At 38.7% G+C, this 27,443-nt stretch overlaps 1 protein-coding gene across 1 annotated transcript in view; it reads right to left on the reverse strand.

The window, feature by feature from the left end:
• The window catches only part of LOC117297568 (doublesex- and mab-3-related transcription factor A2-like), a 32,936-nt gene extending 5,493 nt beyond the window's left edge, over nucleotides 1-27,443 (reverse strand). Inside the window, exon 1 of the mRNA XM_033780665.1 lies at nucleotides 26,742-27,443. Coding sequence (XP_033636556.1) covers nucleotides 26,742-27,159 — 418 coding nt within the window. The 5' untranslated portion in view covers nucleotides 27,160-27,443. The remainder of the gene's footprint in view (nucleotides 1-26,741) is intronic.

Raw genomic sequence — 27,443 nt, forward strand, 5'->3', positions numbered from 1 at the left:
CTTTCCTCATTCAACCGTAGATGAATCAGAAATATTACCGAATTTTCCCTTAATATCTAGAAATAATATTATATGCGTGGTTGGTATGCGTTTGCATTAGCCCATTGGACCGCTGTGGCCATTTACACGATATATATGAACCAATTTACACCCGTCATCACCGTTTCATTCCAGGAGATTTCATCCTAACTTTTCACCGGGTCGTGTTTTTTTATTTTAATGAAACAGATCCTGGTTTTGAGGCGTACATCAAACGCAGCCGCTTATTGGGAAGCACAGAGCGGATATGTTATACAGCACATCTCCTGTTCCCTTTTAGTTCAATGCGCAAGACTAGTCATGTCATCAAAACAAAATCATTTTAACCCTATCTATTTTTGTCTATTCCCGCGCAGCGCTGATTTTATACTCTTTGAATCCGTTCTGAAGGGGATGAGATAACGGAGTCTCAGAAGAAAGAAGGACACAAATGCAACCGCTTGGAAATTAGCGGAAGATATTGCTGAAGAAAGCGGGAGCTGCGGCGTGATGCCTTCAATAGAGACATTTACATCATAATTAGCAATTTATTAATTCTGCTGGCTCAAAAAGAAAGTGAAAAAATATTGCTCGAATTAAAATTGCCGCGAGCGTAAGGGAAAGATACCGATCGTAATCTTGTACAAAAACAGCGGTGTGTCTTGAGCAGGAGTATAGGCTGGCGGTCGATACCATTGGAGAATTGTACAAGTGCAGTTCCTTGGTAGAATAGGACAAGAGAATTACAGGAATACAGACGCAAAGGAAACAATGCTGACTTCCCAAGATTTAATTACATGGCGGATTCCAAGTCGGGTACAGAGTAACTAATTTCTTTATAGGTTGAATTAGTTAGTTTGGATTCAACTGCCGATTGTGGAACGGGGATATGAAATAGAAATAATTCGCATTGTAATTTGCGTGCATGAGCTTGTTGTATTTTAATTGGTTTATTTGAATCCATGTTTCCTGTACAAGATCACATGCGTAAAAGGAGAAGAATAAGAAAAGAACAAAAAATAAACCCCAAACTACAAATAGAAGAGTCGTCGCTAACTCTACTCGACAGATTGACAGACAAATAAAACAGATCAAATAATTGGGTGAAGAATAGTTTTGTTTTTTGTTATTTTATTATAAAAAAAATATAGTCAAAAATATTTATCAACTTTTATTTTACTCACTTGTTTTTTTTTCTTCGTATAATAATTTATTTTATTTCACTGGTTTACGTAAGTTGTGGTTGGGTTGGGTTGTGCCGGATGTGTGTGGGTGGGTGTGTGTGTGTGTGTGTGGGGGGGGGGGTGTCTGTGGGGGGGGGGGGGGCAGGGGTTCCAATACGTATTTTTTGTTAATAAAGTCAATTGAACAAGTTTTCCAACTGTGTTGTGAGTTAATCATAAATTAGCCAAGGTGGAAGAACACGGAAACATGTTCCACGCCTCACCGAGTCGCCGTGAAATCTCTCCCTTCCACTCAACCAACCAACAGTTGCTAATTTGAAAAAGAGAAAGAAAATCATATCATTATTTCGGCTTGTTGTTTTGACCCCAAGACCACTCGTAATTTTTGTTGACTAAATAATAACAATAAAGGACTATTATGGTTCAGAGGAGAGCCGCGTTTGTCGAATTAAGATCCATTTCACGGGACAGCAAGCAGAGATGGGCCGGGTCCTTTGGTGGGGCTAATAACACCAAATCCCGGCTATCAAAGGCCCGCACAAAGCCGGTACCTTCTGTCACTGTAGATCGGATGGTGCGATAAGGGTATACGGCCAAGAACTAGGGATTTCCAGTGGGGTAGGCCAGCATTGGGTGTTCAAGCCTGGGTGAGGCCGAGCTAAGCAGAACAGGGTCGGTGTTTTCCGTAACAAGTTCAGGCGACCCCTCCTACGGCTTTACGCCTGGGACTTTGGGTTTTGTTTCGGGGGCGGGGGCTGAACTTCCAAAATACTTATTTTTATTGAGTTGATATGCACCCTGCTCCTCAGGCATCATCTTTTTCTTTGAGAATTTGGAAAAATCTTAATCCTTATTAAATTGTTTTGTGGAGTCTGCGGGGTAACTTTTGTTGATCGGGGGGGGGGGGGGGGGGGGGTAAACACTGGGTTCATCTACTGTACTTTTGTGTACTTTTGGAGAAATGTTTCCACTTGGTCGATATGTTTGCATTTGGCTTATATATTACATTTTGAGGTTACAACAGTTGTATTTTGTTTAAGAAAGCACTACCGCAGTTTTGAAGGGCTAGATTCTTGCTATGACCATAGATTGAGGCAAAGTAAAATAAAACGCCCACGCCGACAAGTTGCAAAGTAAAACTGCTTATAGCAAACAAACACAACTTGTTGCATCATTCATTTAAAGAAACATTGACAATTTTAAAAGCAGATTGATAATTCCGCTTTATATTTCAGTCGTGAGCGACCTTAATGTTGTTATTGTTCAATTCCTACACACTTGAAATCGAGCTTTGACGGAAGCAGAACACAAAACCCGTCTTTTTCAGTCTCATTTTCCCTTCATCCGTTGACAAACACATGTTTTGCTCGGCTTAAAAGTGTTTACGAACCCAATGAAAATATCAACCGCAAAATAATTGTGATTACCGCACCAGAAGTGACAAGGTTTACCCGGAGGGTTCGCTTGCTCTACGGCAGAAGCGAAGAAGAAAAAAACATAGAGCCAAGATCACGGTCGTGGTCTACCAAACCAAATTGAGTCCACATAGCTAAATCCCTTCCGATTGGAAAGCCGATTGACGAAGCTCGGGCTGTTTTCCCACGCTGAGAAAATCCGAACAAATCCGTCACTTCTGCAATATACTCAATGGGTTCCAACTCTTTATTATCGCAAGCCTGCAGCAACACAGAGTTGGGGCGATGTTGTTGAAAAAAAATAAAAAACCTTGTCTCGATTTTTTTTTTCATTTTCGGCAAGTCATAAAAACCACGGGGAAATAGTACGCATGACTTGGCAAGCGCCTTGGTGGATAAATATGGGACATGAACAATGAAAGGCCATACAGAATATGGAAGATTAAAAGTGCAAGTTTTTCCTTTTGGAGATCAAAGTTGATAACAAATAATGGTTTATACTGCGATATGTTTGGCAGTTACATATATTGATTATAGTCACGTGTCCTCCCAGCATGTGGTAGTAATAAGAAACAAACGAGTTAAGTCTGAGGTTATAGGAAATGATGACAACATAAATCATGCAGACTTTAATGAAAGAGGTCGAAATATTGATCAAAGTGATCCATGTGAATATTTAACACTTGTTTTATAAGATACCTTATAGGGTTGAAATTATAAAGATTTTGTTCAGAGTGATATATTTCTGATATATCAACGCTCTCGCCAGCTTGTTTAAAGGAGTCAAACAAACGGTAATCTACGGTCGTCTACGTGTTTGCAAGTTTTGTTTGAAATAAAACGTGACATATGAATTAGAAATAGTATAAAAAAATGTACTCGCAAACCTTTGCAAACTAAAAAAAGCTAAGCAAGATACTACACAAACAAATGAAAATCATAATCCTTATGTACTTACATGGACCATTATGGCGATGGGCACAGCAATTGGCATGGGCATACAAAGTGCTTCAAACTATCATATCTACTTGGAAATTGTTTCACCAATGACCCAAATCTTTTTTCATTACATATTTTGGCACAAAAGGGTAGAATTTATTTTAAATTCAAAGGTGGAAGTATGCAGTATGCATTCCTTTCAACTCGTTTGATCACTGCTGAGGATTCCTTAGATAATGCTGAACAACACGAAAGTTACCCAAGTCCAGTCATGCTCACTTTGATATCTCCTTCTAATGTGAACCAATTGTTTTACTGCACGTTTCGCAATTACCCGATGCTATCTACTGAATATAGCGGAGTGTATAGCGTTTGTAATACAGTTTCACTGCACAGCCACAGATACTCAACATGATGAGGTGGACCAGATGGTAGCCAGACCGAGGAAGTTTACTTTCAGCAACAAGAGGATCAATGTGTGATCGTACACACCCACTGTATTGACAATGCAATCAAGGGCTGTCACTGTAGTAATAAAATCAAGGCGATTTGATGTGTGTTTTAAAGTAGCTTATTGAAGATGAGACAGTCTGAAAGTCGAGTGGTCATACGCAATGGGCGACTATCGTCTTACATAGCAGTCTTGTTTAAGAATAACAAACTGCACGTGTTAAGCGAAATCAGGCTGCAGAAGTTAATTCATTTAAAGGTTACATCAAAAACAACGTACACTCCGGGGAACATATTAATAACATAGTACATCAAAATGTGCAACAGGAGATAAACTCTATTTGATATTTAATCCCCTTTGATGAGATAATGTATAACCATTGACGTAGATATCCAAATAGATTTTAGTCCAAATTTCAATCAATGCCAATTGAGCATTGTCACTGCAATAACATACAGTGAACAGGGAACAATAATTACAATGGATACGGAAACAAGTAACTGGGATAAATTAATACAATAAAATAAAAATAATAAAAACTATTACAATAATAACCATCGGTTTTACATACAGATGGAGAATTTATAAAAAGCGTTACCATACCAAGAAAAGTGAGTTTTGATTTAGGTAATTTAAAACGAAACAGGATCTCATACGGTTGATCAATTTGATATAACATTATTCCAAATTATCCACACATATTGCGTAAGACCTATTGAGTCCAAGACGACCTTAGTCTATCATGAAAAGTTATTAAATTGATTGATTGCATATGCATTGATTTAAGTTCTGACTGAGCTAGACAGGCTATTGGCATCACCACCACCGGGGACACACGAGGGGTGGCCGGCCCAACTAACCCTCAATCCCCGCCCGATGGCCGCTCCGTGCTGTGAGACTGAACAAGGGTTGTCCTACCCCCGTCAATCGCGTCTACAACACGGGCACGAAATGTAGCTGTGGCTACGATGACAAGGCTGTATATCATGCGGTGTGTTGTGGTGTGAGCCAGACTAAGTAACCATGTGATCACGCCTCTCCTATAGAGAGAGAAACACCTGGCAATTATAGACCTCATTAATCATTAGAAGACAACAGTACTAAGCCCAGAAATAGTGGTACGTAATGAAGCAGGGCCTAACTTCGTAAAGCTGTTAAGCAGAAAATATTGCTTAGCATAATTTCATAAAGCTGTTAAGCAGAAAAGATGCTCAGTAAAGTCTTTTGATAACCAAAACATTAACGGGACACCAATCATAACAAGGTGAATGAAATGTTTTTGTTTGGTCGGTAACCTGTTTTGTCTTAAAAATGTAGTTTTATGGGTTGAATTGTGATCATGTTAGCAGACAAACTCCTTTGTAACGCAAGTGAAGTCGTGCTTGGTCCTACAGCAATATTTTCAACTCTGTTACAAGAAATAATGAGCAATGATTTATATTAAAGGGACACGTTGCCTTGGATCGGGCGAGTTGGTCTATGAAGAGCGTTTGAACACTTTTGTTATAAAATGCATAATATGGTTAGAACGATGTTTTAAAAGTAGAATATAATGATCCACACAATATGACAAGAAACTGCATGGTCTTCCTTATACGTCGTAACTTAGTACGGTACTTCATTTTGTGGAGTCAAGTTTTTGACTCCATAAAATGGCCGACTGTGTGAGTTCGCAAAGTTAAATGAAAACCACGCAATTTCCAGGCATATTTGTGTGGATCATTAAATTATACTTTTAAAACATATTTATTACTATATCGATTCCAAAACAAACGGGTTCAAATGCTATTCATAGACCAACTCGAACGATCCAAGGCAACGTGTCCCTTTAACTTCGAAAACTGTTTTTCTTTGCAATTTTTGTTTGAACTTGACGTTTGGTATTAGACTGTCATTAATGCGTGTCCATCTTATTTTTGTTTTTTTTACATTCAAATACATTAACCCAAAAGACGCTGGATGAAGATTCCGTCTGGCTCCTTGATTACAATCAGACACAGGTTTGATTTGACACGCACGATGCACGATAAGCTCGTTTCTTATTACACTGGCTACGGGACACTGACATGATCAGTTCATCATAACGTTGAAGAAACCCACCAACGAAAATCACTTCTATCGTTACAATCCGTTAATTTCCCTTCCCGGGTTCATTGGCAATTTTATTAAAACTAAACATTTGAAAATGAGCTCTTTGGCATTAACGGTCCTTTTCACGAAAGACAAAATCGACTATAGAATTACAAGTTAAAAACAAAAAAAGTCACACCTAGGCATACTGGTACACCTCGTGTAACAAGCAAGTGCTGCAAAGTGGTCAAGATTTTCCCTTTATTCTGACAGCCTAGAAAACCTTCTCCATACGGCCAGTTATCTTGTGATGTTAATAAGAAACAACCTTTGAAACACGGGAAATATTTATTGTAAATTTGACCGTATTGTCTTGTAAACCTTGCTGTAGCGGCCATAATGTCCCCAGTGGTCACTTTAAGCTCGGTCTGTTGGCTTCAGCCACTGATAGTAGAGTGATATTGTGACGTGACTTCAGCTTAATTTCATATCTCAAGACTCGATATCAACATCCTCTACTAATTGGCAGAGACCAATGTATTTGAACTCAGGCATGAAATGACCATTCATGCATGCCTCTAGCCATCTTCAACCCCCCCCCCCCATGATGTTTCTGGCCGGACACAAATCCACAACATCGCACCAAAATTACCCCATCATCGCAAACACAAAGACCAGTCACACTGTGCATAGAGTTTGAAAATTATATCAGCTAAGAATACATTAACTATTCATTGAGACTGTACTAGAATATAGGCCCTCTACGGAGAAACACTGAAGGTGAAAGTAGGTCTATGTTGGTGTTGTTGTTTTGTTTGTTTGTATTTTTAAAAGTTTTTTTCGGGCGAGGGGATGGTCAATGTTAACTTATTCCCATCCTTAAGTTTCCAATGAACTCATCATACAACCATACAGGTTATGTTATTTGGTAAGTGATCTTTGCTAGTTAACATGGGCTATTTACACCGCGGCCGGCAATCAAAATAAGCAAAGCTTACTTGTCAGACCCTCAATGCTATTTCCAGAGAGGCTTTTTTCGGACTAAAATATTTCCCGGAAATACATTTTTTTTTATTTTTTTTTATTTTTTAATTTTTTTATAGATAACTACCAAATCTTTAACTTAACAAAAAATCTCCATTTGAAATTTGGCAAGTGTCAATAACTATTTCGTAAAACTAAAAGCAACCGTGGAGCGACCTAAAAAGATTGAACCAATGTAAACTCAACCGCAGTTTGCAAAGTTGAATGTTGAACGTAAAGCCATCATAATAAACACAGAGCAATGGCGGCCCTTCCCTCCTTTCATCGACGTTTATTGGACGACAAAACAGGACGGCATTTTATCAAAGCTACATACAAACTACAAGTAGTGCTCCGTACCAGCTGACGATAGCACCGCCATTATTTAATTAACTTATTAGCGGTCCAACAAAAAGACTTCAACACAAAAAGGCACATCTGAACATGACAAAGATCATCTCTTACAAATATAAAAGTGAAATAAAAACTCAATTTAGACATGTATAGAAATTTGTCTTCACATTCTTTGAAACCATCACCATGTTAAGAATTTTGTTTTCTTGGATCGATAGAAAAGCCAAAGAGTGTACCTTGGATTTTTTGTGGGCCATTTTGTGACGCTAAAATTTATTGTGCCAAGTTAAACAGCACACTAACTTTATTGATCCGATGTGTTATTTAATGAAAGCTGCATCCACACAGATAACAAACGAACCATTGCAAATTCATTTGATAAAATCTTGTAAAAAAATGTGATTTTTAAAAAGAACCCAAAAAGCTTGTTCCGTGAATCTTATTGACCCGCTTATCCATAGTGAAGAATAAATCTATTTTCATATTTCCAAACACCATAGCCCACTTCCAGTCATAATTTTGTCAGTAACGAAGTTTCAGAACAAAGAACATTTCCAAGAGCAAATTGATAAATCCAGTTTCCCGCCTTCCTTTCTACTCTCAGATGAAAAGGCCGGCAGCCAAATATTATCTCTGCCTGTGTCCATGCCATAATTACTTCATACAAGTCAAGCGGGTATATTAAACACAGTATAATTAATATTATACAACCGCTGGGCGCTGCAAAAACCTTCCAATCCCTGGAGGTGTAATAGAAAGCAACATGCCTACAATTTCAACGTGTTTTTCAGAGGTTTGAAAAGGAAAATCCAGGTTCTGTGCCTTTTAGCAAAAATCCCATCTGCTGTTTATAAATCAATGAATTGGTAGCAACTTATGCAACTTGGAAAGATGATTAATCCGCGTATAAATAATAACGCGATAAGGAAGAATAAGATGAGAATTCGCTCAAATTAGCGAAGTCAGCTCGAGGGGGATTTACGGCAAGTATTTTATAATAATTAATGTTGAGAAAACGCTATAAGCGACTTTGGCTCTACAATGCTCGGCTGATGATGTCGGCGTTTTGTATACAGTCGCTAAATAGGAACGCTTTCTGTAGCCGCCATTTTGTACTCGACAATGATAATGCAAACAGTCCTTGACCGAATTCCGAACGTACTCTTGTTCATGACGTCAGTGTTTTATCATGAGCTACCAGCGACCTGTGAACTCTGTAGGCCCTCTTGCGGTGCACAATTTCAAGAGGTACACGCCATTGGGCAGAAAGCATGCGCTCATTTGCGATAATCAAAATGGCGGCATAACTGTTTCGCCAGGTAGTCTGTCAATGCAAATTCGACTAGACTCTCGTAAACCATAAATCACGATCACTATTTGCGTAATAGTTCCCTCACGTGGTCGTATTCCATACTGATTGCGAGACAGGCAAGAACAAGGATGACATTTGACCTTTTTGATAAAGAAATAAAGCGTCTTGTTTTTACACAACTTAAGAATCTCTTCACCATCTCCCATTCTCCCTTGGGGCGTGCTGCATACGGGAATTGGTCTCCATCTAGACAAGTCGACTCAACCAAGTCTTCATCAAAAGCTCTTCTTATACTTGATGTCATTGTTTTTGAAGGCGATAACAGATGTACCTGAATGAAAGTACATAGCTGAAAACATGACCGGTATACATCGTTACCAATCAGTGCTCACCTTGGCACGATGGCACATCGGTGTTTTGACATGAAATAGAATCTGCCCTCAATGTGTCGCCCACATTCAGGGCAACAAACACAACGAAGGTGAAGTTGTAGGTATGTTAACGATCCAAGATTGTTGGGGAAATTCAATATATGGAAATAAATACAGGAGTGTTTGTGGGAACTCAAAAATATGAGGGGGGGGGGGGGGGTTAGGAAATGTATATCAAAGGTTAGCCAAGGTGGTTGCATGGTGTGCTTAGTTCTAAGAAACTGCGAACCTTCAAATTGTTTGAATCATGAGGAAAGAGACCGCTGGAACAAAGTGCACAAATCGCCGTTATGCGGTATGTCAGGTTTCTGAGTTTTTGTTACAATTATTTCTGAAACCTCGAGGGGGAATTGATTTCGGATGGTATCAGACACTTGAAGCGAACTTGTTAACAAGTTTGTTATGTTTGTACACGTATTCCTATAGCATCTTAGTACATTTTGCAGTCTATTAGTGTTCTTGTACGTACATGTAGCATTATAGCAATACGCCACTTGGGGCTGCTGATTTATTTTCAAGCTGCATTGAAATTCACGAAAGCAGATTTGTTTCTTTATTGCATAAATTTTCAATCCAAACAATTTTTGTTTTCCTTTCTGGGCAGCACCGAAAACAACAACAACATCGCACCACCACACCACTGACAAAAACAGGTTCAACCTGTTTTATAACGACTAGTAATTTGTAGCTCTTCTTGTTAGGATATAGGATTTGAGGTTTTGCTTTTCAAAAATAACCGGCCCAGATTTACTGTGGTGTTTAAAGCAACCACTAATTCCTTGAATAGATTTAGAAAATGGGGAAAAACACTAGTTTTACAATGAGTTGGTTAAAATTATTGCACATAAGCCAACTCATAATTTGTTTGACATTATTCGCACGAGAAGAGTTTTTTTAATGAGGAGACTTGAAGCTTTTCTTTATTACTCGGTAACAAAACGATATCTTGCTGTGCAACGCCGTGGATTAACGCAAAGACCACGTGTCATCGTGTTGGCATAACACCATAAAGTACCATAACCCCAAGCTTCGATTGTCGGCCAGCGAGTCAAGAGAGAAAGATGGCAAGAGAGCCAGTGTGTAGCGTTGGGAAAGATCTGACATCGATTTAACACACAAATTACACATCCGAATCGAACTTGCATTCCAAGATCAGACAGTTACAAAACATTGGCGTCATTTTGCCCCTTGCCAACACCTTGTTAGGTATCTACGCGTTTAAATAGTACCTTGCCCCCATCTACAGATTAAGTATTAAGGGCTTCACAGGCGGATTGAGAGTGCCAAAGTGGTGATTTTTGAGAGCTAGAGGTTTCTAGTCGCTGGGACAGCGCTAATTCTTCTCCCAACTGATCAGGGTGGTCTGTCAGATCAGCGAGCCGGTCGAACGTGCAACCGTAATTCTTTAGCATGGTACGGGGAGCAAATCGTCTATCAACTGCAAGTGTTGAATGTGTCTTGGTCATGGCGCGTTTCATTAGGTAACAAAGGCGCGAATCAGAATGACGCGAGCAGCCGAGCAATAATTGACCGTTAACCACAGCCAAGCAACACAATGTGTCAACCGATCACAATAAGTGAAATTAAGTGTTAATACAATGGGCTTAACAAACACTACTAGTAGACTGCCACTGCAAGGCTAATTAGTATAATAACATATTTACTTCGTGAACAGTTAAAGATTGAAATGTCAACGACGTCTGGTGTTTGCTTTCCGAAGTCAAAATGCGCAGTCGGAAAAAAAGAAGAAAAAAAAAAAATCAACAGTAAGGATACATTTAAATCAACAGCTGTATTCTTATAAATTAGTGTTTCGTTTATGCTATTTTGACCATTGCACTTTTTATAACAACAGCACATAGTTTGAGTTAAATTATTGCCAAAATATAATACCTAGATCTACCTTTTATGTTCAATTATATACTATTAAAAATAAAACTAATTCTGATGATTTTCAGTACAACTATCAACGTATTTAAGAGTCTATTTTTATTGACGACCGACCCCCCTTCTACAACCTTTTGCCTCCTTGCCAAAGTATAGCGTGCCTAGAATCCTTCGTCGTGGTAGTCCAAAATAGACTGGAGACAAAAAATGTAATAACTCTTGGAAATAGTTACAAATTGGTTGGGTAGAAAAAAAAGTAGACATCTTACGGGTGGCCTGCACCTACGTTAAAGATATTCACCAGCTACGCGCTATTAGCTCGTATTAGAAAAACGACGGGCAGACAGTGTCGGTTTCACTACCATTGGCGAGATCATTAGAGACTTGTTTTTTCACCTGCACAGAGCTCCAATGCGTTTGTCTATCGCGCTCAGATGGGCTTCAAACTACTAGGAGAGACCCACGCAACTGTTAGAAAAGAAGAGTGAAAGAGACCGAGTAGGGAAAAAATGGCTTGTGTAAAAGGGCGTTCGTACGTGCTGGGGTTAGAACTTGTCAATGAGGAACTAGCCCGCTAAGGATCGATTTAACAGCGGATCAAAAGTACAGGGTGTCAGCTATGGGATAAAGCGGGGGCCCACCTCGCCTCGCTGCACAACTTGTTCACGGGGAGCGACACCCCGGAAAACCTAATTGAGGACTCGCACTTACGGCACAAACTTGTAAATGGGTCGGTTTATTTAACACTTTCTCGTGTTTTCTTTGAGAGAATATCTTTTCTGGCGCTGCCCGTTTCGGCATGAACTGTTGTGAAACCTCGTTAAGAATTTGTACATGCGGAATGAGGGATGTACATAAATCCGCTGCGATTTCACGTCCACATGACTTGCTCGTTGCTCTCTTAAGCTCCGTAGTATAGATGGCTACTTCGCTCGACTACAGTTTTACACTATGGCGTATTTCGCTGCCCCTAACTTGCACTTTTTCCAACTCTTTCTCCTGTTGTTGATTTGAAAGAAGGGGGGGGGACTATGATGAAAGAAGGGGGGGGGACTATGATGAAACAGTGCGGAAAGATAACTTCAGCAAGAGGGATAAAGTCAAGCAAGAATTATCAACAGACATGTTTAAGAGGATTGTCACGACAAGAACATAAGAAATAAAGTAAGATGTGTTATGGTCGACTGTATTGGCATATGTCCATCTGTGTCTGTATTTGTTACAATCTACTTGGGTCATTTCCGCAGTTTGAGCTGTAACGTCTGTCTGTCTGTCTGTCCGTCTGTCTGTCTGTCGAGTCCACGCATGCACCTGTTGCAAGCAAGTAAGACAGCGAAGAGAACGCGTGAGCCAGCTTTTTTTGCCGAATAGAACAATGACGTCAACAAGGTATAGACAGGACATGCAAGAACGTTGGTCACTTATAATTATGATAATAATATACCAATCATGTTGTCGAAAACAGGGAACCCAAATCCAAACCTCAGTTTGAAGTGGTTTATCAGACCGCTTTACTGAAGCGACTATGGCTAGAATATTTTCGTTGGCTGCAGATGCAACTTCATAAGAACTGACACAATGGTGCGTAGCAGAAAAAGGTTAAAAGGGTACCAGCCAGAATATCACATGACGTGTATTGTTTGTGACTGGTTCCTTGCTCACTTTGCTTTAGAGGAGAACAATTGGCCCAGGCACCAATTTCTACGAAGCAGTTTTAGCAAAGTGGGCTCTATAAAAAGTATCGAGATTAGTAAGAATATTAACTGGTACCCTAAATCAATGCAATTTTCCCATTTATAAATACAGGGAACCCAACCAATATCTCTGTATAATGAAGGAGTTGAGAGAGTAAATTTGAGCCTTGAATAGGCTCCCCCATCGTCATCATTCGGCAGCTAAGTAACTAGACGTTAGATATGAGTTTTTACTTGTAAACCAGTTAAGGACCCGACCAAACCCCGTCACCTTGTAAAAGGCCCCCCAGGGTGACCCATCTTGTCACCAAATGTGTCTGACTGTGAATCTCACTATGTATGTCCTCGGCTAACTCACGGTGTTTGACCAGAACCACATTGTTACAAACAGAAACGGATGTTTTTAGAGTTGACTTTTGTTGAAATCCATGGAGGAAAGACCTTCAGTTTACACTGGAAGTAGAGTTTTAATTGTCCACGGATATATCCATGCTGTGGTATCAAGCTGCCAGTGTGAAAACAGTGGTAATTTGCGACTTAATTGTTAATTATCAGTCATGAAACCATGGAGGTATAGAAACACAAGCCTTAAATTGCTGGAGATTTTTGGAATTAGTAGAATAACCTTCAATTAAAGGAAAATCTACTGTGTAAATGATAAAAGCCAATGCTGCAGCCGGTCAGGTTCCCTATGTGGAGTAGGATTAATGAATACCATAATTAAAGGGACCAGTCTAGAAACCATTCCAGCCTCGGTTTAGAAACGGTGATCTGAACCAGATACGGGGTGGAAGTAATCAAATAAACCAGAACCCTTCACATAAACCCAGACCCTTTGTAAACATCTATTGCTTGAGTATCTGGCTCCGTGCCTATACTAGCCAAGGGGGCCCGCTCGAAAAGAGGTTGCATCGCCATTGTTTTAAAATTAAAACTTCCCAGTTACGAACGGAACAGAGGGTCATAATTAGGTCAAGTTATGTTGAAAACACCTTAGCTGCCCTCCCCCCCCCCCCATTACACCGAGTTCCACTAAGATATAGCCAGGTCTAGAGTGGACTGCACTTTTATTCTTCTTGAGATACAAAGAGCATTTTTTACAGCAGAAGTTGTGAGATATCCTGGTATAGAATAAATGGTGGAGGCATCACTCTGGACAAAGGTGTCGAAGTTATCGATCATGAGTATTTGGTTGTCACGATTGCACAGGAAGAACCGTTAGCACCTGTTTGGACACCATACTCATTTCCAGCCCTGGCACTGCGTTAAAACCACCCCTTCTTTCCAGGGGGAGGAGGAGGGGCTACGGCTTACTATTTAGCGGCTTTGGCTTATTGGCAGACTCTCACTACATTTCGTGACTTAGCCAATGATCCAAGCCTTGGTCAAAGACGTCCAATTTCGACACATCCACACTGTTTGGTCAGCCAGTTTCGTTGAAGATAATACCCTAACTGGTATCCGGCGGTCGCCATTTTGAATCTGGCTGTCAGCAATCTGGTATTGAAAAAAGTTTGATAACATGTTATCGAACTAAATTTAGATAAGTTCCTAACGTTCCGCTTCCCTACCGGTCTGCATTCAGTAGACCAAAGACCGAAACCACATCTCCATCTAAAGCTAATAAAACCTGAACAAGAATTCACAACCAACGTCTACATAAAAAGTAGTTATCCATCTGTTTAGTTTGTTTTATTTAATTATGTGTCAACTTCAACGTTACTAATAAATGGAACTTAAATGGAACTAAATTTTGAAAAAAGGACTATTGAAATAATACGGGCGAAAATCTAGCGAAGACGTCGTTGTTTATGGTTCATAATTACCAAATCCAGTTGAGCCTCAGTCACAGAAACTACTCACATGAAACTCACCAATAACCAAATGAAAACAATCCTGTCACTCATACAAAACTCACTTCAAACTCAACAACATAATCCAGAAAAGCAATCCTGTCACTCATACAAAATTCACTTCAAACTCAACAACATAATCCAGAAAAGCAATCCTGTCACTCATACAAAACTCACTTCAAACTCAACAACACAATCCAGAAAAGCAATCCTGTCACTCATTTAAAAAAACTCACCTCACCTCAGTCAACAAATGCAAAGAAAAGAAAAAAACCACCCCAAAAACAACCACTAAAATAATTGCCTACCACATGTTTATTTATCTTCGTTAAGTCGCTATACTAATCTAGACGCAATCCAGCTTAATCCATGTTTAACACACGACTTCCAGCACCTGTAAGATGCCTTGCCTCCAATCCACAACAAAGCTAGTTTTCTTTTATCCCTCACAAAATATTCCCTACAAAAACACCAAATCATTAATCAAATTTCCACAAAAGAAAAGGTGAGTTTTTCCCCTTCTCTTTCCCATTCTACCTCATAGACTCTTTAGGGACCGCTCTCTTTTTATGTTTAAAGTACCCAGGAAGCAGAAGTGAAAAAACAGTTTTAATTTGAAGTATAAGAAGGCTTGAGGCAAAGACCATAATACCTTGAAGCGATACAGTCCGCCTCGGCTCGCTTAATTGACCGCTAAAAGTTGGTGTTTTGAGGGTGCGAGCAGCCGCACTGTGATATTACGCTCAACTGCACCCCCTCAAAATAATTAATAACAATTTCCCCTCATGGAAAGCGCGGGGTTCCTTATAGCGTAGATGCCAAACTGCCGGACAAAAAGAGCAGAAAATAATAATAATAAAAAATAACATTCTTGTTGGGGGAGGTTCAAGCGTACTTTTTTGTAACCACTTGAAGTGCTGGAGGGCCCAAATTCAGGCCAGACTTGAAATGTAGGCCCGGCTATACAACAGTGGAAAGTACAGACTTGAAATGTAGGCCCGGCTATACAACAGTGGAAAGTACAGCCCACCTGTGTGTATGCGCGCGACATTGGGATTGCTAGCCCCCTGGTCCAATTTAGCACCTTTTGGTAGCTTTTGAAGTGTTCTCATTCCCCGACCGGGGCTGCTGACGTATTCGCTTGAATGAGTTGAATAATGTACGGGGCTAGAGGTCTATACTCACGGTAGGCTGTAGGGGCAGAGAGCAGGCCAAACAACCCCGCTGCAAAGATCAATATTGCTGGTATCGAAAGTGCATGGCCGTTGTAAGTGTGGGTTCTTTCTCAAGTGGTTCAATTGTGAAACAGTAACCACACTCGGTATCTACTGAGGTTCCTTTGTTCTGGGTGATCAAGTAATAACTAACTTCATAATTAATTAACATGAGATGGAGGAAACACCAAAAGGAAGTCTTAATTACGCTCAAGAAATTAATTAATATCAAAACGGGATTAGGATTCTACACCTTTCTAATTTAAATCCACTATGAAAAATAGATCGGGCAAACGTCAACATCAACTTTTAAGTCTGTTACAATAACTGAACCACGGATGAAATATTAACTTAATTATAATCGATAAATACAAACAGTTTTGTTTCAAGCATCACACCATAATGACATGGAATTATTACATGAAACCTCACTAAGTAAACACAAACAGCTGTTATCAAGTATAAAGGAAAAACGCGAAAGTGAGACCAGTATTTTTTGGCGCACGGCAGGAAATATTTTTTAAACCGCTGAATTAAGTTCCACTTTGATTTGAGCTAATTGAAATAGATATTTAGAAAAAGGACAAAACAAAAGCGTAAAAGAATCAGTTATTCGCCATTCCTTTGGGGAGACATAGGGTCGCGAGATTAAACGTTAGTTTGTAGTTTGTAGTGAGTGGTTCGTTTCACACACCAAGATATTAAGGCATCACAATACGTAATCACATCAAAGACAAAATACCAATTGAGGGATTCTAATTATTCCCTCAATATGCTTCTCCATCAATCCATCAAAAACACTTTAGTCAATATCTGGCAAAGAAATCTGTTAAAAAAAGGAATGATGAACTAGGTGATTTTGACTCAAAATTTTGATCAAATTTGCCAATGGGATTTGGTGTGTGTTTAACAACGTGTACTGGCAGTTAAGGCTACAACCAAACTGATTGTAGAAGTAGAGACAAACCGCCGAAGTAGAGACAACATTACATGAATCTGGACAACCCCGACAGGAATAAGAAGCTGTAGGCTTTTTTAATATCATACACCACTTCACGCAAAGCTCACGTTCAGAAACAAGGAACAAACACTCCCAACTTAAACTGGGTCCATCATCAGCGTATTATAGCAAATGACACACGAACGATATGCCTCCGTCATAATAAAGACCCGCTTCGCTTAAAACAATTTCAGCAATTACCCGTGACAAGGTAGCGACGAGCGGTGGGTAATGGGGAAGTGACGACCAACGGCCCTACACCATCGCCCTCCGGTGCCGGCAAGAGTTGAAAAGACACCGTAAATTAATTGTTTTAGCGACACGGACGAGCATGATTGAATTTGTTGCTATCCATTCACAACCCCCTCCGCGGCGGTGGGAAGCTTCAGCTATCACAGGTTGTGGGGACAAGAGGCACGTTTACACGGCGGTGTGAAGACTGGGAACGAGTCATGCCCAGGGGAGCCCCTGTAAAGGAGGTACGGAGGGAGGGGGGGGGGGGGGTGTAAGACACTGCAGATCCCTCTAGCTATTTTACTACACCTTATAAGTGCTCTAGTTACACCATCTTTACTTTACTGTCTGCTATCATCACGACTCACTCTCTCGTTATTTCTTCTTTCTTTTTCTTCCTCCTCGATCCGAACATCAATTTGCCCCGGGCTTTTTTTCTCAACCAATACCAGTTCACACGGTGGAGTAACGAACCTGCATCATCGTAGTCTTTTTGCGAGCAATGGATAGTCCCATCCATTGGAGTTGGTCTACCGCCGATGAGACCCGACTATATTGGCCCGCAAACAGAATCAACTTCACAAGCTTGTGGGCGGTACTTCCTTCAATCGCGTTTGACATTCGTCTCTTTATTTTTTACTTTCACAGTTGCTTTCTAGCTTGTGGTGTCTTGGATGGAAATGAGGCCCAGATTGTTTTACTCAATAAGTGTGTGTTTCAAGTGAAACATTGCACGGATGGGTCGAGAAAGCCGGAAGAGTTGGGCAGTACCAGTACGAGGTTGATGGACGGTACGCACGTATATAAACACGGTATATGGCGAATGAAGATGGATAACCCATGGGTACGGTAATAGCCATGGCATACAAGGATCTTATACTTTTGAGTTAGTTGCAATTGATGAACCAGACATTGTGAACATGTCACTTATACATGTTTATTTATTTGGGTTCTAAGACTTAATTGCATAATTAAAATCAAGTGATCTAAATTACCCCAAGTTGTACAGATACATCAGAATTATGAGAAGTTGGAAATTTAAATGACAAAAAGAAATCAGATTTTGTTTAGATTTTTGTTTTAGTCTTTTGGTCCTTTAAAAGCTCTCAACTAACGGTACAAGCTTTCCATGTTTTTAGGTTACCATGAACGAAGTTGAAACGCAACTTTATTTAGCTGAAATGAGTTCTTACTTTTTACTCTCTCAAGCTATGACGGCATATTACATGCAAAGTAGCAATATTTACGCATAATCATATTGCGCAATGAAGCTTTATATTGGTATTTAGACATCAAAAATGAACTGCCGACTTTCTTCAATCCTAACAAATGTTGTGTGTAAAAACCACTTGATACTGTTGTTTCTACTGTAGTACTTGTTGATTTTTCCAAGTCATTTAAAGTGTTTTAACGCATAACAAATACAAAAAACGTCAAAATGTGCGGACAACATGTCCTCGAATACTGAGCAAAATATTTCATAAAAGTTACAAAAATTACAAAGACGCAAAAGTTGAAAATTTAAAACAAAATGCGTCGTACAATAGACATGATGTATTTTGCTCAAGAATAGTTGACAGCACACTTGAACAAATGTCAACAAGTTTTAAGAGTTTCTCAATACAAAACGTTCAGTTCTGATTATACCGATCGGGACCGCACATAACACCTCTTCTCAAAGTTAGACTACACTTGTTTAAGTTTTAATAATTGATAAAGAACTAAAGTTTTTAAAAGTTTGAAAATAATTTGTAAACTCAAAGCTTACAAAGTGGTATGAGAAGAAATAAAACACATTAAAATGAATTCGGATGAAAGACGGCTTTTTGCAATAGCGGCAATCAAATGCAATATTGACGTAAACAGTTTCCGAAACTTCAAACTACAATTAAAGTTTAACCAAAATGAGGCTTTTCTTGTAGCAGAGAAAATTCTGAGAAGATTCTAATGACAAAAATGTTGAATGAAGTGACGCTAAGTTTGCTCAACTCAAAAGATGATGACGTTGACTGGAACATCTTCGACACCTAAAGGTAGGTACACCCACAACTTACTCCTCGTTAGTGGTTCTGTGACCCGTATGACCTAGCCTAAATCCAGTTATATAGCTCATGGGATTAAAGTCTTAGAGAAGACGAAGAAAAGATAGTCAAGACATGTGAAGCTCAAGAAGAACACTGATACTGTACAAATAGAATCCTACTACAATATAAGATCCACCACCGTATCTGTTACAGCAGGATTATTCCGCAACAGTCGATCCCAATTCGTGTTGTCAACCAGAAAACACTGACAAAGGGAACTTAATTTATTGGACCGCACCGGGGAGGTTTTGTTGTGCGGGCAGACGCTGGGTAACAACGGGCTGGTGTAATCTCATGACACCACACAATCCCCGGTGATAATCACCCATCTCCCGGGGAAAAGACTTCTACATTTTCGAGGACATCTCCTTCTGTGATGTTACAGAATGGCCCTTATTACGTTCTTTCTAGAATGAAACTTTGTGAAGCTACAATCCAGGTGTTGGGAGGGTTGGACAAAAGGATTGTACCGGGCTTGTAAAAACAACTTTGATTTGGGATTGTAATACCCGTTGTGCATATATCAGACACAATGTAATCTCAATTATGAAGCGCCAACAGTAGGCCTCAAGAGTATTGAGTCAAGACGATTGTCATTGTGTCTTATATATTAATTACTTCTTGGGGCCGTCTTGAATTACTGAAGTAAACATAATCATTAAAAACAAGATGTGTGGTAATGTATCAAGTCGGCTCGTTTTATTTCTTACCGACTTTAATTCCCAATAATCCCCGAGAAATTGGGCTAGTTTTCTTTCTTACATAGTGGTTGAGATTATGTTCAATCTAACTGGTTGATGATCGTACGAGATTATGTTCAATCTAACTGGTTGATGATCGTACGAGATTATGTTCAATCTAACTGGTTGATGATCGTACGAGATTATGTTCAATCTAACTGGTTGATGATCGTACGAGATTATGTTCAATCTAACTGGTTGATGATCGTACGAGATTATGTTCAATCTAACTGGTTGATGATCGTACGAGATTATGTTCAATCTAACTGGTTGATGATCGTACGAGATTATGTTCAATCTAACTGGTTGATGATCGTACGAGATTATGTTCAATCTAACTGGTTGATGATCGTACGAGATTATGTTCAATCTAACTGGTTGATGATCGTACGAGATTATGTTCAATCTAACTGGTTGATGATCGTACGAGATTATGTTCAATCTAACTGGTTGATGATCGTACGAGATTATGTTCAATCTAACTGGTTGATGATCGTACGAGATTCATCTAAAACGACGAGTTACAAGTTGTCGATGTGGATGACTTAAATGTTATTTGTAAATGACAACGACCATGACATCAGCGATGACGACAATATCAACAGTGTCATAATGACAAAATTAAAATTAAATAAATAAAACAATAAATAAATCATGAAATGTAAAAATCAAATCAAAACTAACTTAATAAATGGACAACTAAATTAAAAAGAGGACGAAACACACACAGTTATTTCGTTTTAACAAAACATGGAAGAAAGAATAAACAAATACACAAGAAAGCTGTGTTATTCAGTTTACAATAACATCTGAATAGCTTTCCTTAGGAATATTTCAAACAAAATTCCACTAAAAGATTTTCAAAATAACTTAATGAAAGCGAGAAAATAACTTCGTCATGTTTAAATCCCAAAAAGAAAATACACGACACCGCTATCCAGTAGAATATAATGTCATTTCTCGGAACTCATTTTGCGTCATGTTAATTGCATTTAGTGTTGTTTTTATTCGTTTGCGAGTAAAATAACATTCGTATAAAGATATTATTTATTTTGAATGATGTTGCATTCCTTATAAGTCAAAAAGTACTTAAGTTTCACTTGTTTATATTTCCCCCGACGAAGGGAAATGAAAATTACATAAATCGGTCGTCACAAGTAAAGGAATTAAAGGCAGGCGTATATATCCATCATAAAAAGTTTTTTCGGAGTGCAATATCCAAAGTCTAGAAAAATTACCCAAACTGAAAGAACCTAAACTTAAATTTGAAAAAAAAAAAAAAAAAAAAAAAAAAACAATCTGCAATTCTTAATTCCTTTTCTCAATTCCGTTTCTGCTAATTTGATTAAATATTTGATAGCAGGGGGGGGGGGGTCGATATTGAGTATTTTTGTGAGTTTATTATGTAACAAATTTCTACATGAGATGAAATTGGAGGTAATTCTCGACGTTTCAACCAGTTTGTTATTGGCTTCATCAAGGAAGCGAGGAATCACATGTGCAATTGCATGTCTATCATACTGAGTTCCTTATCCATTCTAAAAGAAATTGATAAGAAAGTAGGAGTGGTCGTTACGTATAGGTCCTGGAACATCAAGTAAGTTAGCAACGTGGTGACATTCCGCTCTTATCGCACACAGTTGATTTTTGAGCGAACCCATCAAAATGTGGACTTTTTCCCAACAATCTAGAAACGTGTTAGATTGTCAAATAATGGGGCACGTGTAAAAGTCAATCACGACCAAATGCTGCAAGCTGATGATCCAGACTCGTTAAAGAAAGAGTCTAAGTAGTAATACGTTTTCTGCTAAACAGCACACTGGTATCCCGCAAATGTTTGCTAAGCAGTTCTGCTAATATTACGAACAACTTGCTGTTTTACGGAAATATATATATTGCTTAATATTACAATGAGTCAACAATTCTATGTTAAATGCACTGTTTCGAGACTTGGATCCTTAATTAGCATTTTGTTTGTCACCACTTTTTCCAACAGAGGATGATGGACATTAGAGGTACCCGTATGGGAGAAAACCACGTGCAATTAATTTATTTTCAAAGTACCGTAGTTGCAACCTGCAAACTGGTTATATAGCCCTATGTCTGTCTGTGTGTGTGATCTTACCGTCAAGGGAACTCAACAAACTCCCACAAGGGGATATTAATACCAAGATGGCAACAGCCAATCTCTCTCTATCAACGTCTGATTAGGAATTGCACAAATCAAGAACATGTAACTAGACGACATATTTATTATAGTTGTTGTGAAATCAATTGTAAGCTTGGTGGATTCGAACCTACAACCTTGCAATTGCAAGTCCTGCAGCGTGTACATGGTGTAAGGCTTCAAACGAGGCATAGAGGATTCATAACTTTGAAAGTTGTTGTCAGGGTTCTGGGTTTTTCCTTTGTTGTGGGTTGAATCCCATCAGGTTTTGATGCATACTTCGGATCGCACGCAGCATGAAAAAACATTAGACATAACATAAAAACACGATATACAACAGGTATCCAAACACTTAAAAGGATACCAAGTCGAATTAATTCATTCCTATCCTCTATGAGAAAAAAAGAAGAAAACGAAAACGGTTAAGGGTTTTCAGAGATTTTGAGCACGTTGATATACGCCCTAACAATAATAAAGCAATTTATTTCTTCTGTGTTTTTTAAAATGCTATTTTCTCTACTTTGACATTTTGTTCAGATGACAACATTTCGCTTGAGAAATGGTTTTTGTATGAACTTTCAGATTGATACTAAATGCTTTCTGTTTCGATATAAAGTCTGTGTTTGTCTTTCACGAAACCAACGGCAGGTCTATACAAAAACCCGACGTTTCGATCAGTTTGACTTATAAGTTTAATTCGCGCTAGTTTACGCAAAATTGTATGGAGTGATTTGAATTCTCAGGGTCGATTCACAATCAAGCCAAATGCTGTTTATTGTAATAGTTTGACTGCACAATATTACTTGGAATGACAGGGAGCAATATCTTATTGCAATTGTGGTTAGTTTCATTCGTTTTTTAACGGTGTACTTTGTATACCAGACAATGCGGTTTTATTTTATAACGGGACTTCTTGCAAACGTTCCAGTCATTGCAACAAACATGCTTCATCTTATCCATCAGAAAATTCAATTTGTCTCTTATAAAGATGAATTTCGCCAAATAACGACTAAAACCCTAAGACCGATTTAAAACATAGACTCATCAAACGAAATTGAGACAATTTTAATTCAAATTCTTTAGGCATCAAACAATGTTCACACACATTAAAATGCCAGAACATATTATACTTCTATTTGGATCATGTGCTCGAAGTAAAAAAGAGTGTATACAATTGAATTTTAAAACCCACTTAGTTCTTCGGATGGAAAAGGGAGTTAAAACATGCTTATGAAGTTCATAAAAAAAAGGACGTGAATGTTTTTCGTAAACCTCACAAATCTATTCAAGAACCCCAAAACATTTAGACGTAACAAATCACATCATGAAATACAAACATTTAGACGTAACAAATCACATCATGAAATACAAACATTTAGACGTAACAAATCACATCATGAAATACAAACATTTAGACGTAACAAATCACATCATGAAATACAAACATTTAGACGTAACAAATCACATCATGAAATACAAACATTTAGACGTAACAAATCACATCATGAAATACAAACATTTAGACGTAACAAATTACATCATGAAATACAAACATTTAGACGTAACAAATCACATCATGAAATATAAGGCATCCGACTTATATAGACTTCACCCTAGACGGCCTTGGTTCAAAACGTGTTTCACAATTATCCATTGTTTCAGTTTCACAAAGCGGTACCCTTCACTTTTCAGCCATTCAACTTTTCCAAGAAGTTACTGTAAGAAGTGATTTATACAAGGCTTTATTTTCAGTCATCAATCAATGGTTCCCTTTTTCCATGTGTAAATTTTTGTCAGTTAGTCAGAAAACTGCAACTGTGGAAAACCAAAACAGAAGTCACACTGTTTTGAATTGTCATTGGAAGTGAAATAAGATTGGCATTAGCACAAATCGTTCCAAAGTAAAAAGGTAAAAAGTTTAGTTTATCAACAGTCAGAATATGACAACAATTAGTTGACAGCTCGCTTAACGAGCAACGGGGAGCTGTTGATAGTATAGAATACTGTGAGAAACGGCTCCCTCTGAAGTAACATACTTGAATAGAATTCGAGAACTCAGCTGACTTCAAACGCAACTTCGACGACCAATTGAATTCAAATGTTCATACATTTGTAATTTTTTGCAAATGTTGAGATACACCAAGAGAGAATACTGGTCTTTGACAATTACCAAAGGTGTTCAGTGTCTTTAAAGGGTTTTGGGTAACTTTTGTATGACACAAAACACAAACCTCCACACAATTACATTCAACTTAGAAAGCTTCCCTTTATTAATTGCGGAGGTGCTGTAGTTTTTGAGAATTAATGAGTAAAACAATTTCACACAAATAATTTTCGTCCCAGGATATGAAAATTGTTTAACACATACGACGGATTAATGCGACTCTCCTGAAAGCATGGCTTAGCGTTTTCACTGTTTTTCTTAAAAACTGAAACTTCTACAGGTAAATTATATACATCTTCGTTCACAGTGAGATAGGTATTCTAAAAAAGGTATCAGAAACCTTCTAATTAAATGTTATTCTGACTGAGGTGTTGCATTTGTTTTCGAGAGTGAAATAGCGAGAGAATACGGCTACGGGCTAACTACTCGTTTCAATACAACGACGAACAAGACAAATTGATGCAGTAGTCATTACTGCTGCATAGCCACTGCTAATTACTAACACCAAACTCGGCACAAATCCAGCTCAATTATCTGGTAGTTTAGAGACTCTTCTGTTAGAGTTTAGAGATGGTAGGGTTCAATTCCAACCGAGGTTCATTTCGTTATTCCCTGACTGTACAGCTTGGGTATACAGTGGATATGCTATGCGAGATACACATCAGTGATAGTTCAAACTTGAATCATGTCATCTTGATCATCAGAAATCTATTTACCAACAAAATTGTATATGATCATACTGACTGGACATATCATTCTAGTTCCAGGTGTCTTCAGAAATATTTCCATTTTTAATATTTTGGAATTTGAAATGCTGTAGCAAATCATGAGTTAACCTTTCGCCTCACAGGTGATGAGAAAGAAAATGAAGCGAACATTTTGGACAGGCAATCAAAATTTCCGGAAGAAACTAAATTGTGTTTGTAATGGTGATCAACCTTAAAGACAGTGGACACCTTTGGTAGTATGCAAACAATTATTTTGGGTAATTACCAATAGCGTCCAGTGCCTTCAAAGACACAAACTGCTCTTGAAAAAAAAACGAATTAATAAAATTCGTTCGAACTTTCACATGGTTCATTTTAAAGTGAAAGCATTGTTGTTTTTGGAAGAGTAAATTAATCCCTCATCTTCTATTTTTCTTCAACCATCAAACAATGAACCCGTGCAATTTACAACCATGGCTGTCACAATTTGAGCAAAAAGTTTATGTTTGTGTCGAGAATTTGTGGACGTTTACCTCAGGCTTATTCTGACTGTGGCAAGCGTTATAAATGCTATTTTCTTGACTTTGACAGTATTTCGGGGGAGAAATGATGGAAATCCAGTCTTGAGTATCGGTACAGGTATGAAGTTTAGAGCTAGTGAGCTTTCAGATGGAACAATTTCTCTGGAGGATTGGTACTGGTATGAACTTTAGAATCAGTGAGCTTTCAAATGGAAATATTTCTCTGGAGGACTGGTACTGGTATGAACTTTGAGCCAGTGAACCTTCAGATGGAAATGTTGTCTTGAAAATAATTGGTATAGGTAGCTTATGAACTTTAGCAAGCTTTCAGATTTACCACTAATTTATCTCTATATTATTTTCGATAAATACCACTACGGTAAATTTGACTATAATACAAGTTTCTTGTAAATCCATCAACAATAAGTAAGAGTCGCCTTTTATTGTTTTTAATGAAAATGATAAACGAAACATGACTAACAAGAAGAGTCTTGTTTAAACAAGTTTCCAAACACCTTCCATGCCGATGAAGAAGTTGATTAAGAAGTTTGTTAAGATTTGAAGTTTAAGGACATACAGGATGGGTTTAAAGAACGAGTTGTAGCAAAGTTTCATCCAATATGTTGAAGGTATGTAAGCAGTATACGATCTTTTTTACTACCAGGAGATTAACACATAACTACTTTCACCCGTCACAACTGTTCGCTTTCTCAATTGTTTTTCTAAGGTGTTAACTTAAAGTCCTCGCGATTTTCCTGAGGTAAAGTTAGAAGTTTAGAGTGTGATTATTTTGAGACATTTTTCAACAACGATTAAACTTTGATCCGCTGTAATCTTCGGCGACGTGTCTTGTGAACGCAGTCAAGTTTCGACCGGCAGTTTAAAGACAATTGTAAACAGCGCACCTATCCCATTACGGTAGGCCTACCTTCGACATTCGTAGGAAAGCTTTGCTTATGTGGTGTTGGTTTTTAGGTTACAGTTCAACAAAAACTCTTTAGTAAAATTCAGATTAACTTGATGTAGTTTAAAAAATTGGTGCATTGTAAAACAACGTTTATCTATAATATGCTCATTGCGGTCATAAATCGGCGTTAATAAATCTACCCCCATGTGTTTCTTACCGTTGATCGTAAGACGTACAACTGAAACCGACACTATGAACATTGCTTGCAATCATTCAATTATAGTTTTAATAAGTCATTTTGAATCATTTGAAAAGTTTTGAACTGCGAGTTTACTTTGTTACTAAGTTGGTCGTAATAATAAACTATCTTACCAGGGCTACCGCTACGGTGGTACTGGTCGTACGGCTTATGAGTCTGAACAGCTACGCCGTTCATCGCGTAGATTGCCCCGTCAGTTGTTTCGTAGTAAAGCCCTAATTCTTTGGCTTCGTTTTCCTCCTGTGCTTGCTGTCTTCTCAATGCTACCTGGGCTGCCATGACACGTTGACGTTCTGCTATCAAAGTACACTTGGCGCAAACACAATCCCTCCATCTACAGTACCTCTTGTGACCCTTGAGTGCTGAGACTACACCGTGGTTTCGGCACCGGGCACATTTTGGAGTCCGTGGGTAGGGCTTTTCGGTCCTGATCAGAAGAGTAGGGTGGTGGTGGCGGGCATTGGAGTGGTGGGCAGACACCGGCATGTCTGAATTCTGCTGAGAGTCGATGTGTCCACCGGAGAGACTCATCTCACAAAAGAATAGATAGAAATCAAAATCACAAGTTGATGGAGTATGTAGTAAAAGTGTGTCTCATAGCATAGCTTCTACCGGAAGAGAGTTGAAACCAACACACCGCATGTAAGACAGTTTCTACCCCTATCCAATGGTGGTGCGTTGTTGGTTGGTTGGTGGTAGTTACTAGCAAGTCGATACTGACTACGTTATCCCGTCACGGCTCTATGATCCATAAGACCTGGCTCGCTGGTCTGCTTACTTCCCCTGCCACCTTTCTCTCTAGGAATATGAGCTAC

This window comes from Asterias rubens, chromosome 12, assembly GCF_902459465.1.
Source record: "Asterias rubens chromosome 12, eAstRub1.3, whole genome shotgun sequence".
Taxonomy (NCBI): domain Eukaryota; kingdom Metazoa; phylum Echinodermata; class Asteroidea; order Forcipulatida; family Asteriidae; genus Asterias; species Asterias rubens.